Source organism: Myiozetetes cayanensis, unplaced genomic scaffold (genome assembly GCF_022539395.1).
Source record: "Myiozetetes cayanensis isolate MyiCay16 unplaced genomic scaffold, myiCay2020 scf9, whole genome shotgun sequence".
Lineage (NCBI taxonomy): Eukaryota > Metazoa > Chordata > Aves > Passeriformes > Tyrannidae > Myiozetetes > Myiozetetes cayanensis.
Window position 1 is genome coordinate 12,697,007 of NW_026088185.1, and position 16,065 is coordinate 12,713,071.

General features: G+C 39.1%; 1 protein-coding gene across 5 annotated transcripts in view; it reads right to left on the reverse strand.

Moving 5' to 3' along the window:
• Positions 1 to 16,065, reverse strand: part of PARD3B (par-3 family cell polarity regulator beta) — a 402,616-nt gene that overhangs the window by 190,494 nt on the left and 196,057 nt on the right. For all 5 annotated transcript variants that reach the window (XM_050340097.1, XM_050340096.1, XM_050340094.1 and 2 more), the window contains 2 exons: positions 8,189 to 8,374; positions 2,132 to 2,302 (listed from right to left, as the gene is read on the reverse strand). In XM_050340097.1, the coding sequence (XP_050196054.1) occupies positions 2,132 to 2,302; positions 8,189 to 8,374 (357 nt within the window). The remainder of the gene's footprint in view (positions 1 to 2,131; positions 2,303 to 8,188; positions 8,375 to 16,065) is intronic.

Genomic DNA, 16,065 nt, shown 5'->3' on the forward strand with positions numbered 1-16,065 from the left:
ACATAATAAAATGGCAAAAAGCACATCTCAGAACACAAACCAATGCTGGGATGCTCATGGTGACGATACGGCTACAAATGCAGGCTCAGTGGAAGGCAGAACATGCAACTCTCTCTCAGAGCAGCGTAAGTCATTTGAAAAGGCTATTCTGAACCTCTGCACAGAAACACACACACACCACACAGTCATTGACAACTATGTTTGTTCTTGCAACTGGAAACCCTTTAGTTTACATAAGATTCTTTACATTGTAAAGTCTGCATTTACTACTTTTCCACGGATACTGCTAGCTAAATTAAGTCTTACAACCTCCAAACCATCCATTGGAGACTTATACGGAGTGGGATAAGGAGCCTTAAATTAAAATCAACAACAAATCTGCTTTTTCAGCTCTTGGTAAATGACACAATCAATATCCCAACAACTGATCAGTAACCAGCCTAATTCGAGTATTCAGCTTATAAAACATAGCTGTCATGGAAGACCTCCATTAGTGTCCCGACCAATAAAAACAATAATGCATTTCTAAACATATTCTCCCTCTACCAAGCTGAGATGCAGTACTCTGGAAGCTGTTTTGGGAAAAGGAAAGAATGGGCAACAATGCATTTCTGCTGCGTTCTCCAGACTCAAATGGAATTACAATTGAACCTAAAGACTACCCTATAAAAATTAATTCCTGTTTAAAATGAATTTGATTCAATCAAGACCTCATTACGCATTCTTCATAGGGCATGAGTCAAGACTATTTACTCCCTTCATACATCTGGATAATATTCAAAACTATACACTTAACTACAGAAAGCAGACTCATACTTTTATTAGGTCAACCTGATTGATTTTGATTGGAAGGTTTTTTAAAAGAAAATTGACTTTTGCGAAATAAAGAAAACTTGCAGGAGTGAGCTTTCTTTGAAGGTGAGCTATCTTTCTTATATCACAAAAGTGCACAATAAATATAACATATACTCCATAATTCTTCCTTACAGCGTGATGCTGTCACATATAAAAGCAAAGCAAAAATGTGTTTTCATTTAACATATGCCAGATTTTCATCCTCTTCTTACCTGATATTTTTTGCAAATACACCCACAAACATGATTGTTTGCAACATTTTAAAATGTTCCAGTCATGCTTATTAAATAAGAAGATAGAAATAATACGTTGGAATTCTACAATGAGATTTATTACAACCTTAATTCATATCCCAAACATACTTCTATGTTCTTTTATTTTTAAGAACTGTACAGATGTTTAAAACATATTAAAATATTTACTCAAGGGTTAGAATTAAAACTGGGATGAGTAGAAAAGACAGCCAGTATAACATGGATATTGTCTATGTAAAGATGAGGAGAGACTGTGCATATGTGCATGCATGCATAAAAGAGGGAGCGAGGGAGATCATAAAACCAATCCTTTTCAAAATAAGAGGCAATTGGCAAACATCAGTTTATACAAGGTCTAGAAAACGTAATAGTTAAAAATGTCTTTCTTCACTTATTTTGTTATCTTACTTCAGCAAATTTTATGTTAATCAACTCAGAAACCCATCCTGAAGGGATCTTCATCTGATCAGGAAAAGTAAAATATTAATTCCTTGAAGGTCCAAAAAAAAAAAAAAAAAAAAAAAAAAAAAAAAAAAAAAGGAAAAAAAAAAGACAGGACTGGAAAAACACACTAAAAAAATAAAGCACTAATTAAACTGAAAAAGCAAGAGTGAAGTAAAATCCAAGTCACACTAAGATCACTAAGGTCTCTGACTGTAACAACAAATCAAGTCAGAATAATTTAAACAGTCTAGATCCCAGCTATTGCTTTGAGGAGGTAGCAAATAGTCAAAACTAGATCGACGTATTAATCCTAAACTAACCCATTTTGGAATCACATTTGCTTTTGTTCTAACACTTGTCAAATTAAAATAAGAGGCAACTTTTAGCCTGGTCTCAACAGGAGCAGCAAGACCAGGAGATATCAACCAGAACATTGTGTGAATCCTCTCTCCATAAAGACAAGAATTCCTTCAGCCAGGAGAAGCTCTCTGTGACCAAGACTTGAGCTATCATCCCTTGTATGCAAAACCACTGGGACTGGAAAGACATTTGTCTAATAAATGCATTTACTGCTTCACCTCTGTCTGCATCTCTAGTCTCCGGAGAACTACCAGCTGGATCCTCCCACGAATGTTCCCTTCCATGGACATGGAGCGCCTCAGTGTTTCCATGGCCTCGTGATTTGACTTGCCCAGCAGTGACTCCCCATTAACTGCAACGAGTTGATCATTTACTCGCAAACGACCATCCTACAAGCAAAAAATAAAAACAAAATTTTTTAGAAAAAACCCACAAGAATTAATTGTTAGGCAGAGGTTCTACATACAAGAAAGCAAGATGAAGACAATCAGATGTTGTTTTCTATAATTCAAGAAACAGGAGACTGCACAGTGCCGGAAATAACTTTGTGTCCAGTAATTGGTCATTTTTTCTTCTATTTACTACATTTTGTAAAGAGCTCATAGTGCAAACCCAAACAGAAGTGCATGCACAGACTGCTGCTTTTCTCACATGCAGTTTTATTCGTGTCAGTTAAAACCAAAACAAAACAACCAAACCCTCAAAAACAAAATAATGCAAACAACAAAAAGAACCCAACCTCCCCCCCAAAAAAGGAAAAGAAGCTTTTGGCTAGGTAAAAGGGTCCACACCACACCATTTCAACCACAAAGGAGTACTGCAACTTATTTTCCCTGCATTATCTCCTATAAGGTCTGTTAAGAAACAGCTTCAAAAATATTGTCTTACAGTCTCACTAGTGTCTACCTTGTCACAGTTACCATGCCACCATATGGGCTGGACTACTCAGTTCAGAATGGTCATTGAGACTTAAGCATCCTTATTAATTAATGCTGTCCCCATATTACAACATCCAAACCTGTTGCCAGTAATAAAATTAGAGTTGGGGCATATCAAGTAACCTGTGCTTTGAAAAAGTCATTCAGTTTCATTTGCCAAGGCTAACTGACATTTGTGAAGATAACAAAATTGTGGACACTGCTATTTTTTGATTTAGGAGTCCAATTGCTGTTGTCTTTATGATCTGTGATTTATTTCTTTTCATAAAAGCATGTGCCATGGACTTCTCTCTTTAACAAGAAAACAAGGTCTATATAATTGAGACACAAGAGTTTCTTTTAAAGCTTGTCAAGTTCACAACTATCAGGTTGGCATCAGACCCCAAAAAAGAAGGAGGAAGAGTAAAAAACTGAAGACATCCAGTATAAGGCAGTGAAGGAAGAATAGCAGGGAAAGCTCTTGCACAGGAATACACTGCTTGGTTAAAATTAATCCAGTGAGTTCATAGATTCATCACAAACTCTTCATAAGGCACTCATCCGAACTGTTTACATATTTCATGCATCTGAGTATTCCAAAATAAATACACTGATTGTCATTTTTTCTATAACTAAGATGTTCAATGAATTATTCTGCCAAGTCTAAGTCATTTTTGCTTGAGTGAGTTGCAGTAGCTGTGACACACCCAACTTTATACTAAGTGTTATTTTTGTTGGAACTGGGCATCGTTAGTACCACGGCAGAGTACAGACAACCACTGAGCTGAAGAAGAAACAGCATATACCAGACTCCAAAATAAACCAGGACGGACAAGAAGATGGAAAGACAGAATATGGAGGTAAGTCACTCAGTGAAGGGAAATAAAGAGAAATACAACTTTTCTCAGGAGAGTGTGGGAATGAAGGATAGAAAACAGCAATGCTGTTCAGAAGAGTTACTGAAATCTCTCCCACCCCTCTGCTAAATATTTCATGCCAACTTAAATGTACATACAGCCAAAGTAAGTAAGTTAACCCCACTGTTTCTCTACATACAAATGATGCCATCACACATGCTAAAGTTTAGGGAGAGAAGAGTTAACACTGTTGAACGGTGAATTTTATTATTTGCACATGTTGTAATTCCTTTGCGTTCTATCAAAATTTGCTGAAATGAATGGAGCTATTCACAGCAACAGGAGTTTGAGGAAAAATGGTGGGGTTTTTTTGGGAGTTTCTGTAAGGCTTCAGAAATTTTACAAGTCCTCATGTGCTCCTCCTACTGTCCCACATGTTCTTGGATTTCTTTTTTTCCTTTCTGTGGATAAACCACCATATAAATATCCATCAAAGTTTCTTTCTAGTGTACAATGTCAAACTCATCTTGTCATGACTACATCTGCTGACTGTGTGTATTCTTATATGAATCACTGAGCCTCAGAAAGCTCTCAATTGGCCCAATTTCTAACATTCCTTGTGATACTCCTGTATGAGACCTTATATTTAGGTACATTTTAATAATGTTAATTCTTAAAGAGCTTCTTGTGAGGCATCCTCCCTTCTTCCCACTCTGTTACGTGCAACATTTAAATGAAAAATTCAACATTTCAACTGTGATCAGAGAAAAAAGGTGTGCATCCTTTACAAATGTTGATCAACCACACTTGCTAAGTCACCTGTACAAGGCAGGCTGGAAGACAGCTGAACGCTGTTTTCACACAAGTTCAGGTACGAGTTATTTCACAGTAAAACCTCTTGCCATTTCAAAGACCAGGGGAAAAAAAATCCCAACGTTTAAAGAGTTTTCAAACACAGATTTTCACATCCCTCGTGTTATGGCCTGGTTTGGAAGCCTGAACTGCAAGAAAATCTGCTTGGCTCAAAACAAGCTAAATGTTGTTTTAACACATTTCCTCTTTCATCTCTGAGAGGTAGATTTCTTTGTGGCTTTTCAGCAGAAAAACAACATTTGGCATTTCAGCAGAACAGTTTTCAAATGCCATCTTCTGAAACCGTGAGTGAGCTATTCTAATAAGGGGTGATGTTGCTCCTCCCTTGCTTATTCAAAAAATGCTGGGCTTTTTATGAAGACTCACAGCAAGGGATAGAACGTACCTTCACACGGCTACCACATCCTTCTCACAGTCATTCACAAGACTTGGGCTTTTCACAGTAGAGCAGGAGGATATAATGCCGTGTTCTTCAAGGAGTTACGTTTTTAATCAATGCACTCCTAGTTATTTCCCTTATCACATCAATGACACTTCTCTCAGGAATTCCCTGATGGCATTTATCGGAATTATCCAATTTCCCCATTCACTGCACACAACAAGCAATGTTTACTGCAGCAGCACTCAGAAGGACCAAGGAGGTCTGGGCTACACCATGTCTGATTTGAACAGTGCACATGTAGAAAGTATTCCACCATTTCTTATAATAGCTCCACTGCAGCAGACTGCAAGTACCTGATCATCAGGAATGCACCACAAGTGAAAAGCCAAGATGTCTCGAGATGAACAAGGCTGAAAACCTTTAGGTTACGGAAAAAGATGCTGCCTTTAAACTCAGTCAAATGTTGGTCTTCTTCACATGAAAGGCTCTGCATAATTACAAATATCAAGTATTCTAGTAACCTCTTATCTCAGGGATGATAAAAAATAGACACTTCAAAAATTATAAAAGGATGTTAGGAAGGGACATAATGGTTCAATCAGCAAAAGCAACTGTTTTCATTCCTGCAGGATACAGTGTTAGAATACCAACTAGGAACATTAAGGCATTTTTATTTCTTTTGGTGTTGTATCAAGAGCAGTAAATAGAACTGAGTCTTACTGTAGCATGTATAATGCTTCATGCATTGACATTTTCTAAAATCTTTATGTAGGACAAAAAAAATCATCAACTACAAAATTAAAGAACTAAATTTTCCATTACGTTTTTTTACAAGTCCCTTACCATACTTTGCAATGCCACTAACACATCAGAGCCGGATTAATGTGCTAACTTATCAAAAAAACTAAAACACCAGACATTTGGTTCAAACCAGTAACGAGTAACAGTAACCAAACAAGATGGTCTGCATCTCGTTCATTACTCTTCACTCTAAAAAACACATTGGTAAAAGAAATGTAATGTATCAAAACCTTTATAGAGCATTAGAAGGATTAAGCATTTTCTTCATCAGTGAAAGAAATGTGTTGAAATTTGATGTATTACTTGTCTGCTTTTGAAGACAAGCAGTGACTGTAGAGACAAGGGGATAAAGTTCCCACTCATATTAGCATGATACACCAAAACTGAACAAATTTTAAATTCTAAATGCAGAAGTGAGAAATAGTGAGAGAATTCTCATGTCAGGGAGCCTTATGATTTCCTCCTGTGACAGTTTCCCAAGAAAATATTGTACACTGAAAAGCAAATGCACATGTCTTAATCCATAATAATCCATTTCAGAGAGTAACAATGAATAGCATGGGAAAATGCTCTGGACAACTACCAGCTGGAAAGAAAGGTTTTTCATTTCAAAACTTGCTCCAAGAAGAGATTTAAAATAAGGACAATAGGACATCTTTAAATATTTATGCACAAATATGTGCACACTTTTAAATTTGATACAAGGAATTTTATTAATTGTTAATACCCACTGATTAGGCTGTGTTCTATATAAAGGTCATTAAACAGAAGAAAGACAGCTGTTCTCCATTGCACATGCAACAGTGACTCTTAAAAGACTGCCAAAATGACTGCATTCTGTGAGCACTTGTATAAAACTCAGAGCAAAGTTTCTCTGAGCAGTTCTGGTTGAAGCTACAGCCTCAGCTACTGCCTCATTTGCTCTGGAGCCTCCCTTCAGATCTACGACCACAACAGAGTTCTGAGGGGTGGAAGGGTAGAATAGAGAAGGGGTCACAGGACCACAGGACAAAATAATCTTCTAGTCAAGATGACTAACTGTGCTGGTTTACTTAGGAGTGAGCACTGAAGTCCTGCTTTATTAGTCTGCAGACATCACAAGCCAAAATCAACTGCTCTGGAGTGGGTCACTATGGGGGAACAGAGAATGGTAATCACACAGAGCTGGAAAGGGTTGCCTTATGTGTCTGTGATGTGACCAGTCAGGCAGCCAGCCCTCTAGTGCTGCCACAGCATGGATCCAGAAGCTTTGCTGTTCAAAACAATGAGTCTATCTGTGGCAATACACACTGTCACTGCAACTGGTGTGGACAATTCCTCAGGGACACAGAGCTGGGAAAGCAAAGAGGGAGCCTCACTTCCACAGTTAAATGAGTCAGACCCTGTAGCAGACATGCACATAAATTGAGTTTATCCAGCCCTAATTTGGCCAACTGTGCCTTAACTCATTTCTAATATACACCGAGCAGATGAAGATCCAAGCTAGGACAGGTAAATAACAGAAGCAGGGAACTATTAAGCATTCAGATCAAAGCTAAACCCTTGATTATTGCTATTTACTAGCTGCTGTAAATAGATGATCATGAAAGTTTTAATGCTGTGAATTGTCTTACTCAGCAGGCTGATGTCAGCAGAGCAATTTACATACACTGAATTAAAAGGTATTTTTATGGAAAAGAAAACTGCAAGGAATTGCTGAGATAACACAAAAGACAAAAATTACATTATGGATCTACAAGAGTTAAACATATTAGCCCTGAAAGATTAGGTCTTTTGTTTCTAATTTTAAAAAAATTTACATTTTTCAAGTTGCATTTGGGGGAAAAATACAGTCAACAGATACTTTTAGAGACTAAAAAATAATTCAAACACTTTTCAATCATAAAATATACAACAGTCCTTGTACAGCCTTTAGAGGGAACAGAATATCTCACAGCACTGTCATTTACCAATTTAGTATTACCAATTCAATCCACCTCAGGAACAATGGGTAACTTCTGCACAATAGATGTCAAGTTCAGTCGAGACACATTTTTAGAATGGTGGTAAAAAAAAGTATTTCCAATTAAAAGAAAATCATAAGACAGTTTTTTATTTACAGGGACAGTGTAGATATCAGCTTCTCTGTCACTAAGCCTATTGGCACACAAACGTTTTTCCTTTCTGTAGGCTGTGGGGAAGCTGGAAGGCAGCCTCTACTCATAACTACATCCTTATCCTTCTTCCCTTTCGCCCTTTTCTGCAGCATCAGAATGTCCCCCACGGTTTCCACCAATTCTCTTTCACTGTGGTAAACCCTCCCACACACAACACCAGAACCACAGGACAAAATATTAGGAATGAGTGACCAGGGAGTTCCTTCCTAGAATGCTTATCAACAATTCAGTATTCAACATCGAAATGACAGAATTCTAACAGTCATCTTCTGATGTGCTTCTTCCGTACCTTAAAAGCAGCACCTCCGTGAATAACAGATTTGATGAAAATCCCAAGATCGGCTCCAGTCTCACGAGATTTGTTGCCTTTCAAGCTCACACCAAGTCCAGCAGAGCCAGAATCATTCAGAGGAATCTCAAAGGTCAGCTGCTCTGTGGCTTCTGGAGAAAAAATACTGCAGTTTGGCTCTCCTTTCTGTTGGAGAAAACAAGGATGAAAGCATGGGTGAAAAGATGGCATGAGTTGTATCCATGGGCTCATAAGACAAGAAATAGTGTTCTCTTTCCAGAAAGCTTGAAGAAGTAGCCTTATTTATAACCAACAATGCATTTAGCTGGCATTTTGCCACAAGATCTGCCCTAAAATGTTATTTCTAATGATACCTGGGAATATGCCTAAATAGAAGGTAAAATAGCTTAGTTCCACATGATATAAAACTGATGTTGCAGCAGAATATAGACAAGACATTTAAACACAGCTGCATTAAAAATGTAAGCCATAAAACTCTCAACGTCTTTACATGCAGCTCACAAACTGTAATGATAGTTCTACTGTTAAATCCCATTCCCCCCTGAAAATTGAGTTTCATCCTTAAAAAATTATCCTTCCCTTAAACCTGTCTGCAGAGGAAAGCTGGTGTAACAAAAGTGAGGGTGAGAATTGAAAACACAGTAACTTATTCTACACTAACTCCCTTTGTACATACTTTTACTCCATAGAGGTTGGATTGTTCGGTTTTTTTCTTTCTGGTATAGGCTGATCCCAAGATTTTCCCTAGATTAGATTGCTGTTTACAAGACTGCCAAGTCAAGCATCCATAGCTATGGAAGGTCAGAAAGGGTTAGGAAGGTCTTTTACTGTACACGGTATCTGCAGTTTTGTAGGGTTGTATGCTGTTGTTGGTGGTGGGGGAAGGGATGTGTGGTTGTTTGTTTTGTCATTTTTAAAGCAGGTTAGAATCATGAAATTAAAAAAAAATCTGCACAAATATTTATTCTGGCACATCTCAAAAATAAAATTAGAATAAGGAGACCTATTATGGAATAAAGTGTTCATGGAAGGTGTTAGTGGAAAAGACCTTATGCATCACATCCCATTTTATTCCACTCTTCCTTATCCATGTAACTCTAAGACAATTAATTAGCTTTTGTTTCTTGTCATCTGGACATTTTCTATTCTTTGAAACAGCGGTGTTAAAAAATGAATAGGAAAAAAACTAGGAAAAGGAAACACAGAGACAATTACAAGTTGAAAGATGACTGGGTGCTGCCTTCAAGAGTGTCAAAATCTTATGTTAAATTATCGAGTAGAGGCCCTATGTGAGGATACTACACATAGTGTAGTATCTGGGGCAATCGTCCTTTTACCTAATGAGGGCTCGTCTCCAGGGCCTAAGCTGCAGTACCTACAGTATCAATGCAATTGTCGGCAAAGCTGCCAGCAGTGCAGATGTTTTCTCAGCAGCCAGAGCAGTCCCATGTATTCAGGTATCACACTGTCCGATCGACAAGGAGTATGATACCAGAAATAAGCACAGAAATTAATACTGAAGAAACAGTAAGTACACCTTCATTTATTTCAGATGCCCTTTCACTGATGAGAAGCAACTACTGGCTAGAGAGGAATCACATCACCCAGAGAACTATGACCATCAATCTCAATCCCAATATACACCATGTTTAAATTTTTCCTGGAATGTAACTACATGATATTAAAGTCAATACAATTTGCCTAACTGCCAAACATAAAAATGACATAGCACCAACACTGACAATTGTCTTGATACCAGCATTCACCTCCAGCACCTGTGCTACTCATTTGTTCTTCTGTCTTTGTTCACAAGAAATATAGAATTCTCAGTTACAAATCCATCAGTTTTATTTCATAGCTGTCAGGATATAGACAACCTGAAGGTAATCCTCCAAAATCTATAAATTCATAACAACTGTGAAAAATATAGAATGGTAATTTCTAAACACTCCTGGTCTGACTTCAGAAGAACCAGTATAAGGAAAAAAACACTATTACTGCCTTCTAACATAAGCAGTTTGCATTTAACTTTCTCAAGGTTTTGGAGGAAGGATTTTCTGCCCAATCTCTCGTTTTTTCAAATTGCACACACTGTTGTCAGTCAATTCAGAAGTCTCAGATCAGAACTCTACTCAAATGGTACATCCTGTCATGATCTGGACAGCAGAAGTTCTTCTCAGGGCCCCAGGCATGTGATGCCTCCTGCCTTCAGGACAGGACTTGGTATTACCTTCCTGGTCCCTTAAGCAAGCAGTTCTTGTGTGCTTCTGCTGTTCTTTCACTTTAATCCATGACACTTGCATCAGACTTGTCCCTCCTCTATGTCAAAACTGTGATTTTGTCTTTCCCAATACCACTAGAAAAACAGTGAGGGGGGTGTTATCACAGGATATAAAAGCTCTCAGTGCTCATGCCTCTCTTAACCAGAGCAGTCACAAATTGCTTGATAATGCTGCCTCAATACAAACTTGGATTTCATATAAAACTGAATTTGGTCACTTTCAGATAAATTTTTAATGGGAATAGCTGAAGGTAATCCTTGGCACAAAGGAGATTATTCTGCAAAAAAAAACCTTTCAAGGAAGAGATTGCACAGTATTTTTGTCAAGAAAATTTTTGTATTGTTTTTGTTAACTTCTTTCTCAGGAGCATCTTACTTGTTTCACTCTGAGCTCCGAGATGCACATTCATTTCAGACTGAGGACCTCAAGCATTTGTTACCACAAGCTTGTAAAAAAACCAAGGCAACAAGATCTATACCTGTCCCTCAGACTAATATGTGAAAACAAACCAGGCAGATGAGCCTCACTGAATTTGAGTCAAGTACTGGGGAAAAAAGACTGACCAGGTGGTCACTAGAAGTCTCCACTGTAAACTTACTAAGATAATGGTATTACACAGTCCAATTTTAGATTCTGATGCAAACAAATTCTAGAATCATAGTCATTAAAAAAAAGGTTACAGAGCTGTTCAGTGTTCTAGATTTCCCAATCTGCTTTAACATAACCATGCCATGCATTAGCCCTTGCAAAGTAACTTACCACATCACTGCCTGAATGCTTGAATGTATCCAGCAGGACACCAGAAAAGTACAATATATTCTTGCCAGTATTTAGTTTCCTATGTTTTCCTTGGTACCTAATTTGGAATCTGTAACATTTGTCTACCATTTCCCTTGCTACAATTCTCTGTGAAACAGATAATTTCATCATATAAAAACCACAGTAAATTTAATTTAAGCTGCTTTTACCTACTACCAGGGAGCTCTGTAATCTTTTTTAAAGTCCTTCACAAGTTTCTTGTTCAATATAGTCAATCATTAAAAAAATGTCTCCTTCTCATTATTTATATTCAGCCTTATTCTAAGATCCAGAAAAAGCTTGTTTAAAAATAAGGTTGAACTCTGCCTAACAGTACTATCAAAATATTTGTTACCCATGGTGGAAGCTGAGTGACAATTCAATGATTGCACAGGGACAGGTAAGAGGAAAGAAGATGCACATCTACAAGTCAGTGATTAATTGATTGTAAAGCAAGTAAACTCTGTCTTTACTCCCTTAAAATTTTCATCTGCTACTCATTGTATGGCATCTGATAGCAAAGGCCTGGTAGTCAGTCTACAACACCAAGACTATTTGGTACAAACACAAGATGGAAAGCTTATTTGTGTGAGGATGCGAGAAGCAGTAGAAAAGAGCAAAAACAGAGGAGAAAAAAAGGGATGAACGAAATCTAGAAGTTTGATTTCATCTTCTACTTGCTATTTTGTTTCAAATTATTATCCTGATGATAGAGCTCTTCCTAAGAAATACCTTTTCGCTGATGACCAAAAAGAGCTCCAGTCATCCTTACGTTAGCAGCTCATCAATTAACTGCTTCATCTGGGCAACTAATGTAATGAATGATGGCCCCTGTTCCTAGAATCTGTAGGTATGAATATTAAATACTGATAGTGATTCACAGAGCTGGATTCCCACTGTTTCTATTTCCCTGACTTTGCTAAAACATTATCCCAAGACATCAATACTTTACAACAGAGCAACCACCATCAGTTGAATTATGGTCTGGTAAAGGAAATCCCCTCCAATGCACTAAACCTTGAATTCTATTAGAAATACTTCTTACCTCAAAATCATCCTAGAATCTAAATTCACTCAAATACAGAATGAATTAAATGAACTGCAACACAAATATGTTTCTAGTCTAGGAAAAAACTTACAGTTTAATGTTATAAATTACTGGGTCAACAACCACATCATGTATTTTCCATAACAGATGTATCACACCCCAGCAGTTCAGGAATTAAATGATAGTGTATCACTAAAGCTATTCCCTACTGCAGACATTGGAAAGTAATTGAATGGTAGTAGGATAAACAAGAAATCTTCACATAAATCAAACTCCAAATAGTCAAGTTATGAGTGCTCAAGATGGGTAAAGTTTTGGGATGGCCTGGCCTGTACTTTTCACAGAATCACAGAGTGGTTGAGGCTGGAAGGGACTACAGTGAGTCATATGGTTCAACCCTCTGCTCAAGCAGGGTCATCCCAGAGCACATGGCACAGGATTGTGTCCAGACAGTTCTTGCATATCTCCAGTGAGGGAGACTCCAGAACCTCGAGCTCCTTCAGCCTTTCCTTGTAAGAGAGATGCTCCAGTCCCTCAGTCATCTTAGCTGCCCTCTGCGGGACCCGCTCCAGGAGCTCCACGTCTCTCTCGTACTGAGGAACCAGAACTGGACACAGCACTCCAGCTGTGGCCTCACCAGGGCTGAGTAAAGGGGCAGGATCACCTCCATTGACCTGTTGGCAGTCCTCTTCTTAATGCATCCCAGGATACCGTTGTCCTTGGCCACAAGGACACTCTGCTGGCTCGTGGACAGCTTGTCCACCAGAACCCCAGGTCCTTCTCCGCAGAGCTGCTTTCCAGCAGCTCAGCCCCAGCCTGTGCTGGTGCCTGGGGTTATTCCTCCCCAGGTGCAGGACCCTGCATTTGCCTCTGTTGAACTTCAGACAATTCTTCTCTGCCCATCCCTCCACAGCCCTCTGGGCTATCAATCCCACCTTTGTACCACCAGCAAACTTGCTGAGCAGGCATCTGCCCCTTTCATCCATGCCACTAATGAATAAGTTAAACAATACTGGACCCAGGACTGAACCCTGGGGGACACCACCAGTGACAGGCCTCCAAACAGACCCTGTGCCATTGATTACAACCCTCTGGGATCTGCTGTTCAGCCAGTTCTCAATCCACCTCACTGTCCACTCATGCAGTCCTCATTTCCTGAGTTTGCCTATGAGGATCTTGTGAGAGACAGTGTTGAAAGCCTTGCTGAAATCGAGGCAGACAATGTCCCTCATCCATCCAGGTAGTTGTTTCATTGTAAAAGGCAAGCAGGTTGGTCAAGAATGATTTACTTTAAGTGAATCCATGCTGACTACTCCTGAAAACCTTCTTGTCATCCATGTGGACAGAGTCCCCTGAGTCCTCTTTCTTGCTGTTTCTGAAGACTGGGGTGACATTTGCTTTCTTTCAGTCCTTGGGCACCTCTCCTGATCGCCATGACCTTTCAAAGATGATCATGAGTGGCCTCATCAGCTCTTTCAGCACTCGCTGATGCATCTGTCAGGGTTCATGGACTTGTGGATGTCAAGTTTGCCTAGGTGTTCTCTAACTCAAACCTATTTGACCAAGGGAAAGTCTGCTTTCCAACATTCCTTTACCCTGGTTTCCTGGGTCAGAGATTCCCGAGGGCTGGCCTTGTCAGTGCAGACTGATGCAAAGAAGGCATTCAGCAACTCTGACTTCTCTGCATCCTCTGTTACCAGAGTCAGCCCTCTGCTTAGTAATGGGCCCACATTATCCTTGGTTTTCCTTTTGTTATTGATGTATTTGAAGAAGCCCTTCTTGTTGTCCTTGACATTTTTGCACAGATTTAATTCCAGACAGGCCTTGGCCTTCCTTGTCTCATTTTTACTTACTCTCACAACCTCCCAATATTCATTCCAAGTGACCTGACCCTGCTTCCATCTCCTGTGTATTTCCTGCTTACTCTTGAGTAATGACATGTGTCCTTTATTCATCCACACATGGCTCTTGCCCTCTTTGCCCAATTTCTTGCTCATTTCTTTCCTTTGGGATGGGTTCACTGAAGGCAGAAATACTCTCAAATAGTACTCTCAAATACTCTCAAGCATCAGTCTCCACTTCTCACTTTGTCCTTGCCACTGTTCACTTTGTCCTTATTGGGCAGTTCCTTCCCTCAGCTTTGCTAAATCTTAGCCTGTCATCTTTCAATGGCTTCCACAGCTGCAACAAGCTCTGAACAGTCCACTCCAGATATGAACATCTCTGTTCCCAGGTGTCTCTGCAGCTTGGTCGTGTTTGTTCTCTAATATTTATACGAGTCTGTGAGCCTCAGCTTCTGCTCAAAGTTCCTTGCTGGTTGTACCATCCAGATTCTAGAGAATTCCCAACCACTCTCAATTGCTTGGGGAAGACAAGGCTCTCTCTCTCCTGGACCAGAGGGCAGCCAGCAGATATTGTCTAAGGGGCAATCCTTGGCCTGGTGTGCAGACTCAGCGGTTAAACACAGCGGACAAACAACCAAACAGATACCATCCCTCACAAGGGAAATCAGGACAGGAATGTTTTAATCTACCTATACACCTGCATGGAACTCCAGTAAAATCAATTCTGACATTTACTAAATCACCACAAACCAGACAGAAAAGTTCAGAAGAGTTTACATGAAGGTGAGAGAATAGAGAGTTTGCTAGATTTGAGAGCAGAAAGCCCTGATAACATAGTACTAAATAACATGCAGCAGTGCAGACTGAAAACCTATATCCAAGGATACATTTGATTAATTTATCTTCTGCCCATGATTTTTAATTTTTAGAAGCATGTCTATACTGCAGGTCTGATTTCTTAACTAAAAGGCTATAATAAAGGATTCTTAAAAACAACTAAAATGTTACTGCTGTCACCAATAAATTCTCAGTAGTTTAGAGATCACACAGAATGTACTTTTAGCCTTCTCCTACTCCCACAAAAGAAAAAAACTGCTCAGTTCACCAATACAACCAGAACTGTAACCTTTGCATAAAGTACTGTGTATTTTATTCTTCCCATTTCTCCTTAGTCCACAGTTACATCTACACAATATTGTGTTAACCCTCTGTCTACCATGGGACACCACTTGCAGTTAGTCCTTTCATCTAATTTTACAATGCCTGGTCTCATTGACCACAGCACTTTTAATCTGTGGATTTATGATAATCTAATGCTAATCTCTCACTGGAAAGGTTGCCTTATTTATCCTTATTGTTCTTTTGCCAAAAGAGAAGCTTACAAAAAAAAAATTAGCTCTCATTTAAGGCAGGAAGGAAATAGCATTTGTTTAACACAACGAGACCTTTCAGTACCTGTCTTGTGCCCTTGACCAACACACTATTATGGCCTCTCAATATGCTGGCTGCCCCTTGCCTGGCTGCTCGTTTCTGATAAGAGATGTCAACTCCCTGGGGTGCCATTCAGAGCCAAGCGCAAAAGGCAAAGGACCCAGGAGGGTTAGTTTCAAAGGTTTATGAAGGAAATAAGACATTTGCATCCTTCTGCAATTACTTTCCGAGGAAAATACTTAAATTGTGGCACCATGTAACTATTATTAGCAGAAAAGCTTGAAAAGCTTGAAAAGAAGATACTCCCTTACCCTGTGCTCAATGTTCTTTCCAAGTGCTTCGCCACAATTAAGAAATACTTTGCTGACAGTTCAGTCATTTGCTCACTATAAAACCTACACTGTATTTTGCAATAGATATACTGTAATGCTGTTGAAAATAACACTCAAAGGT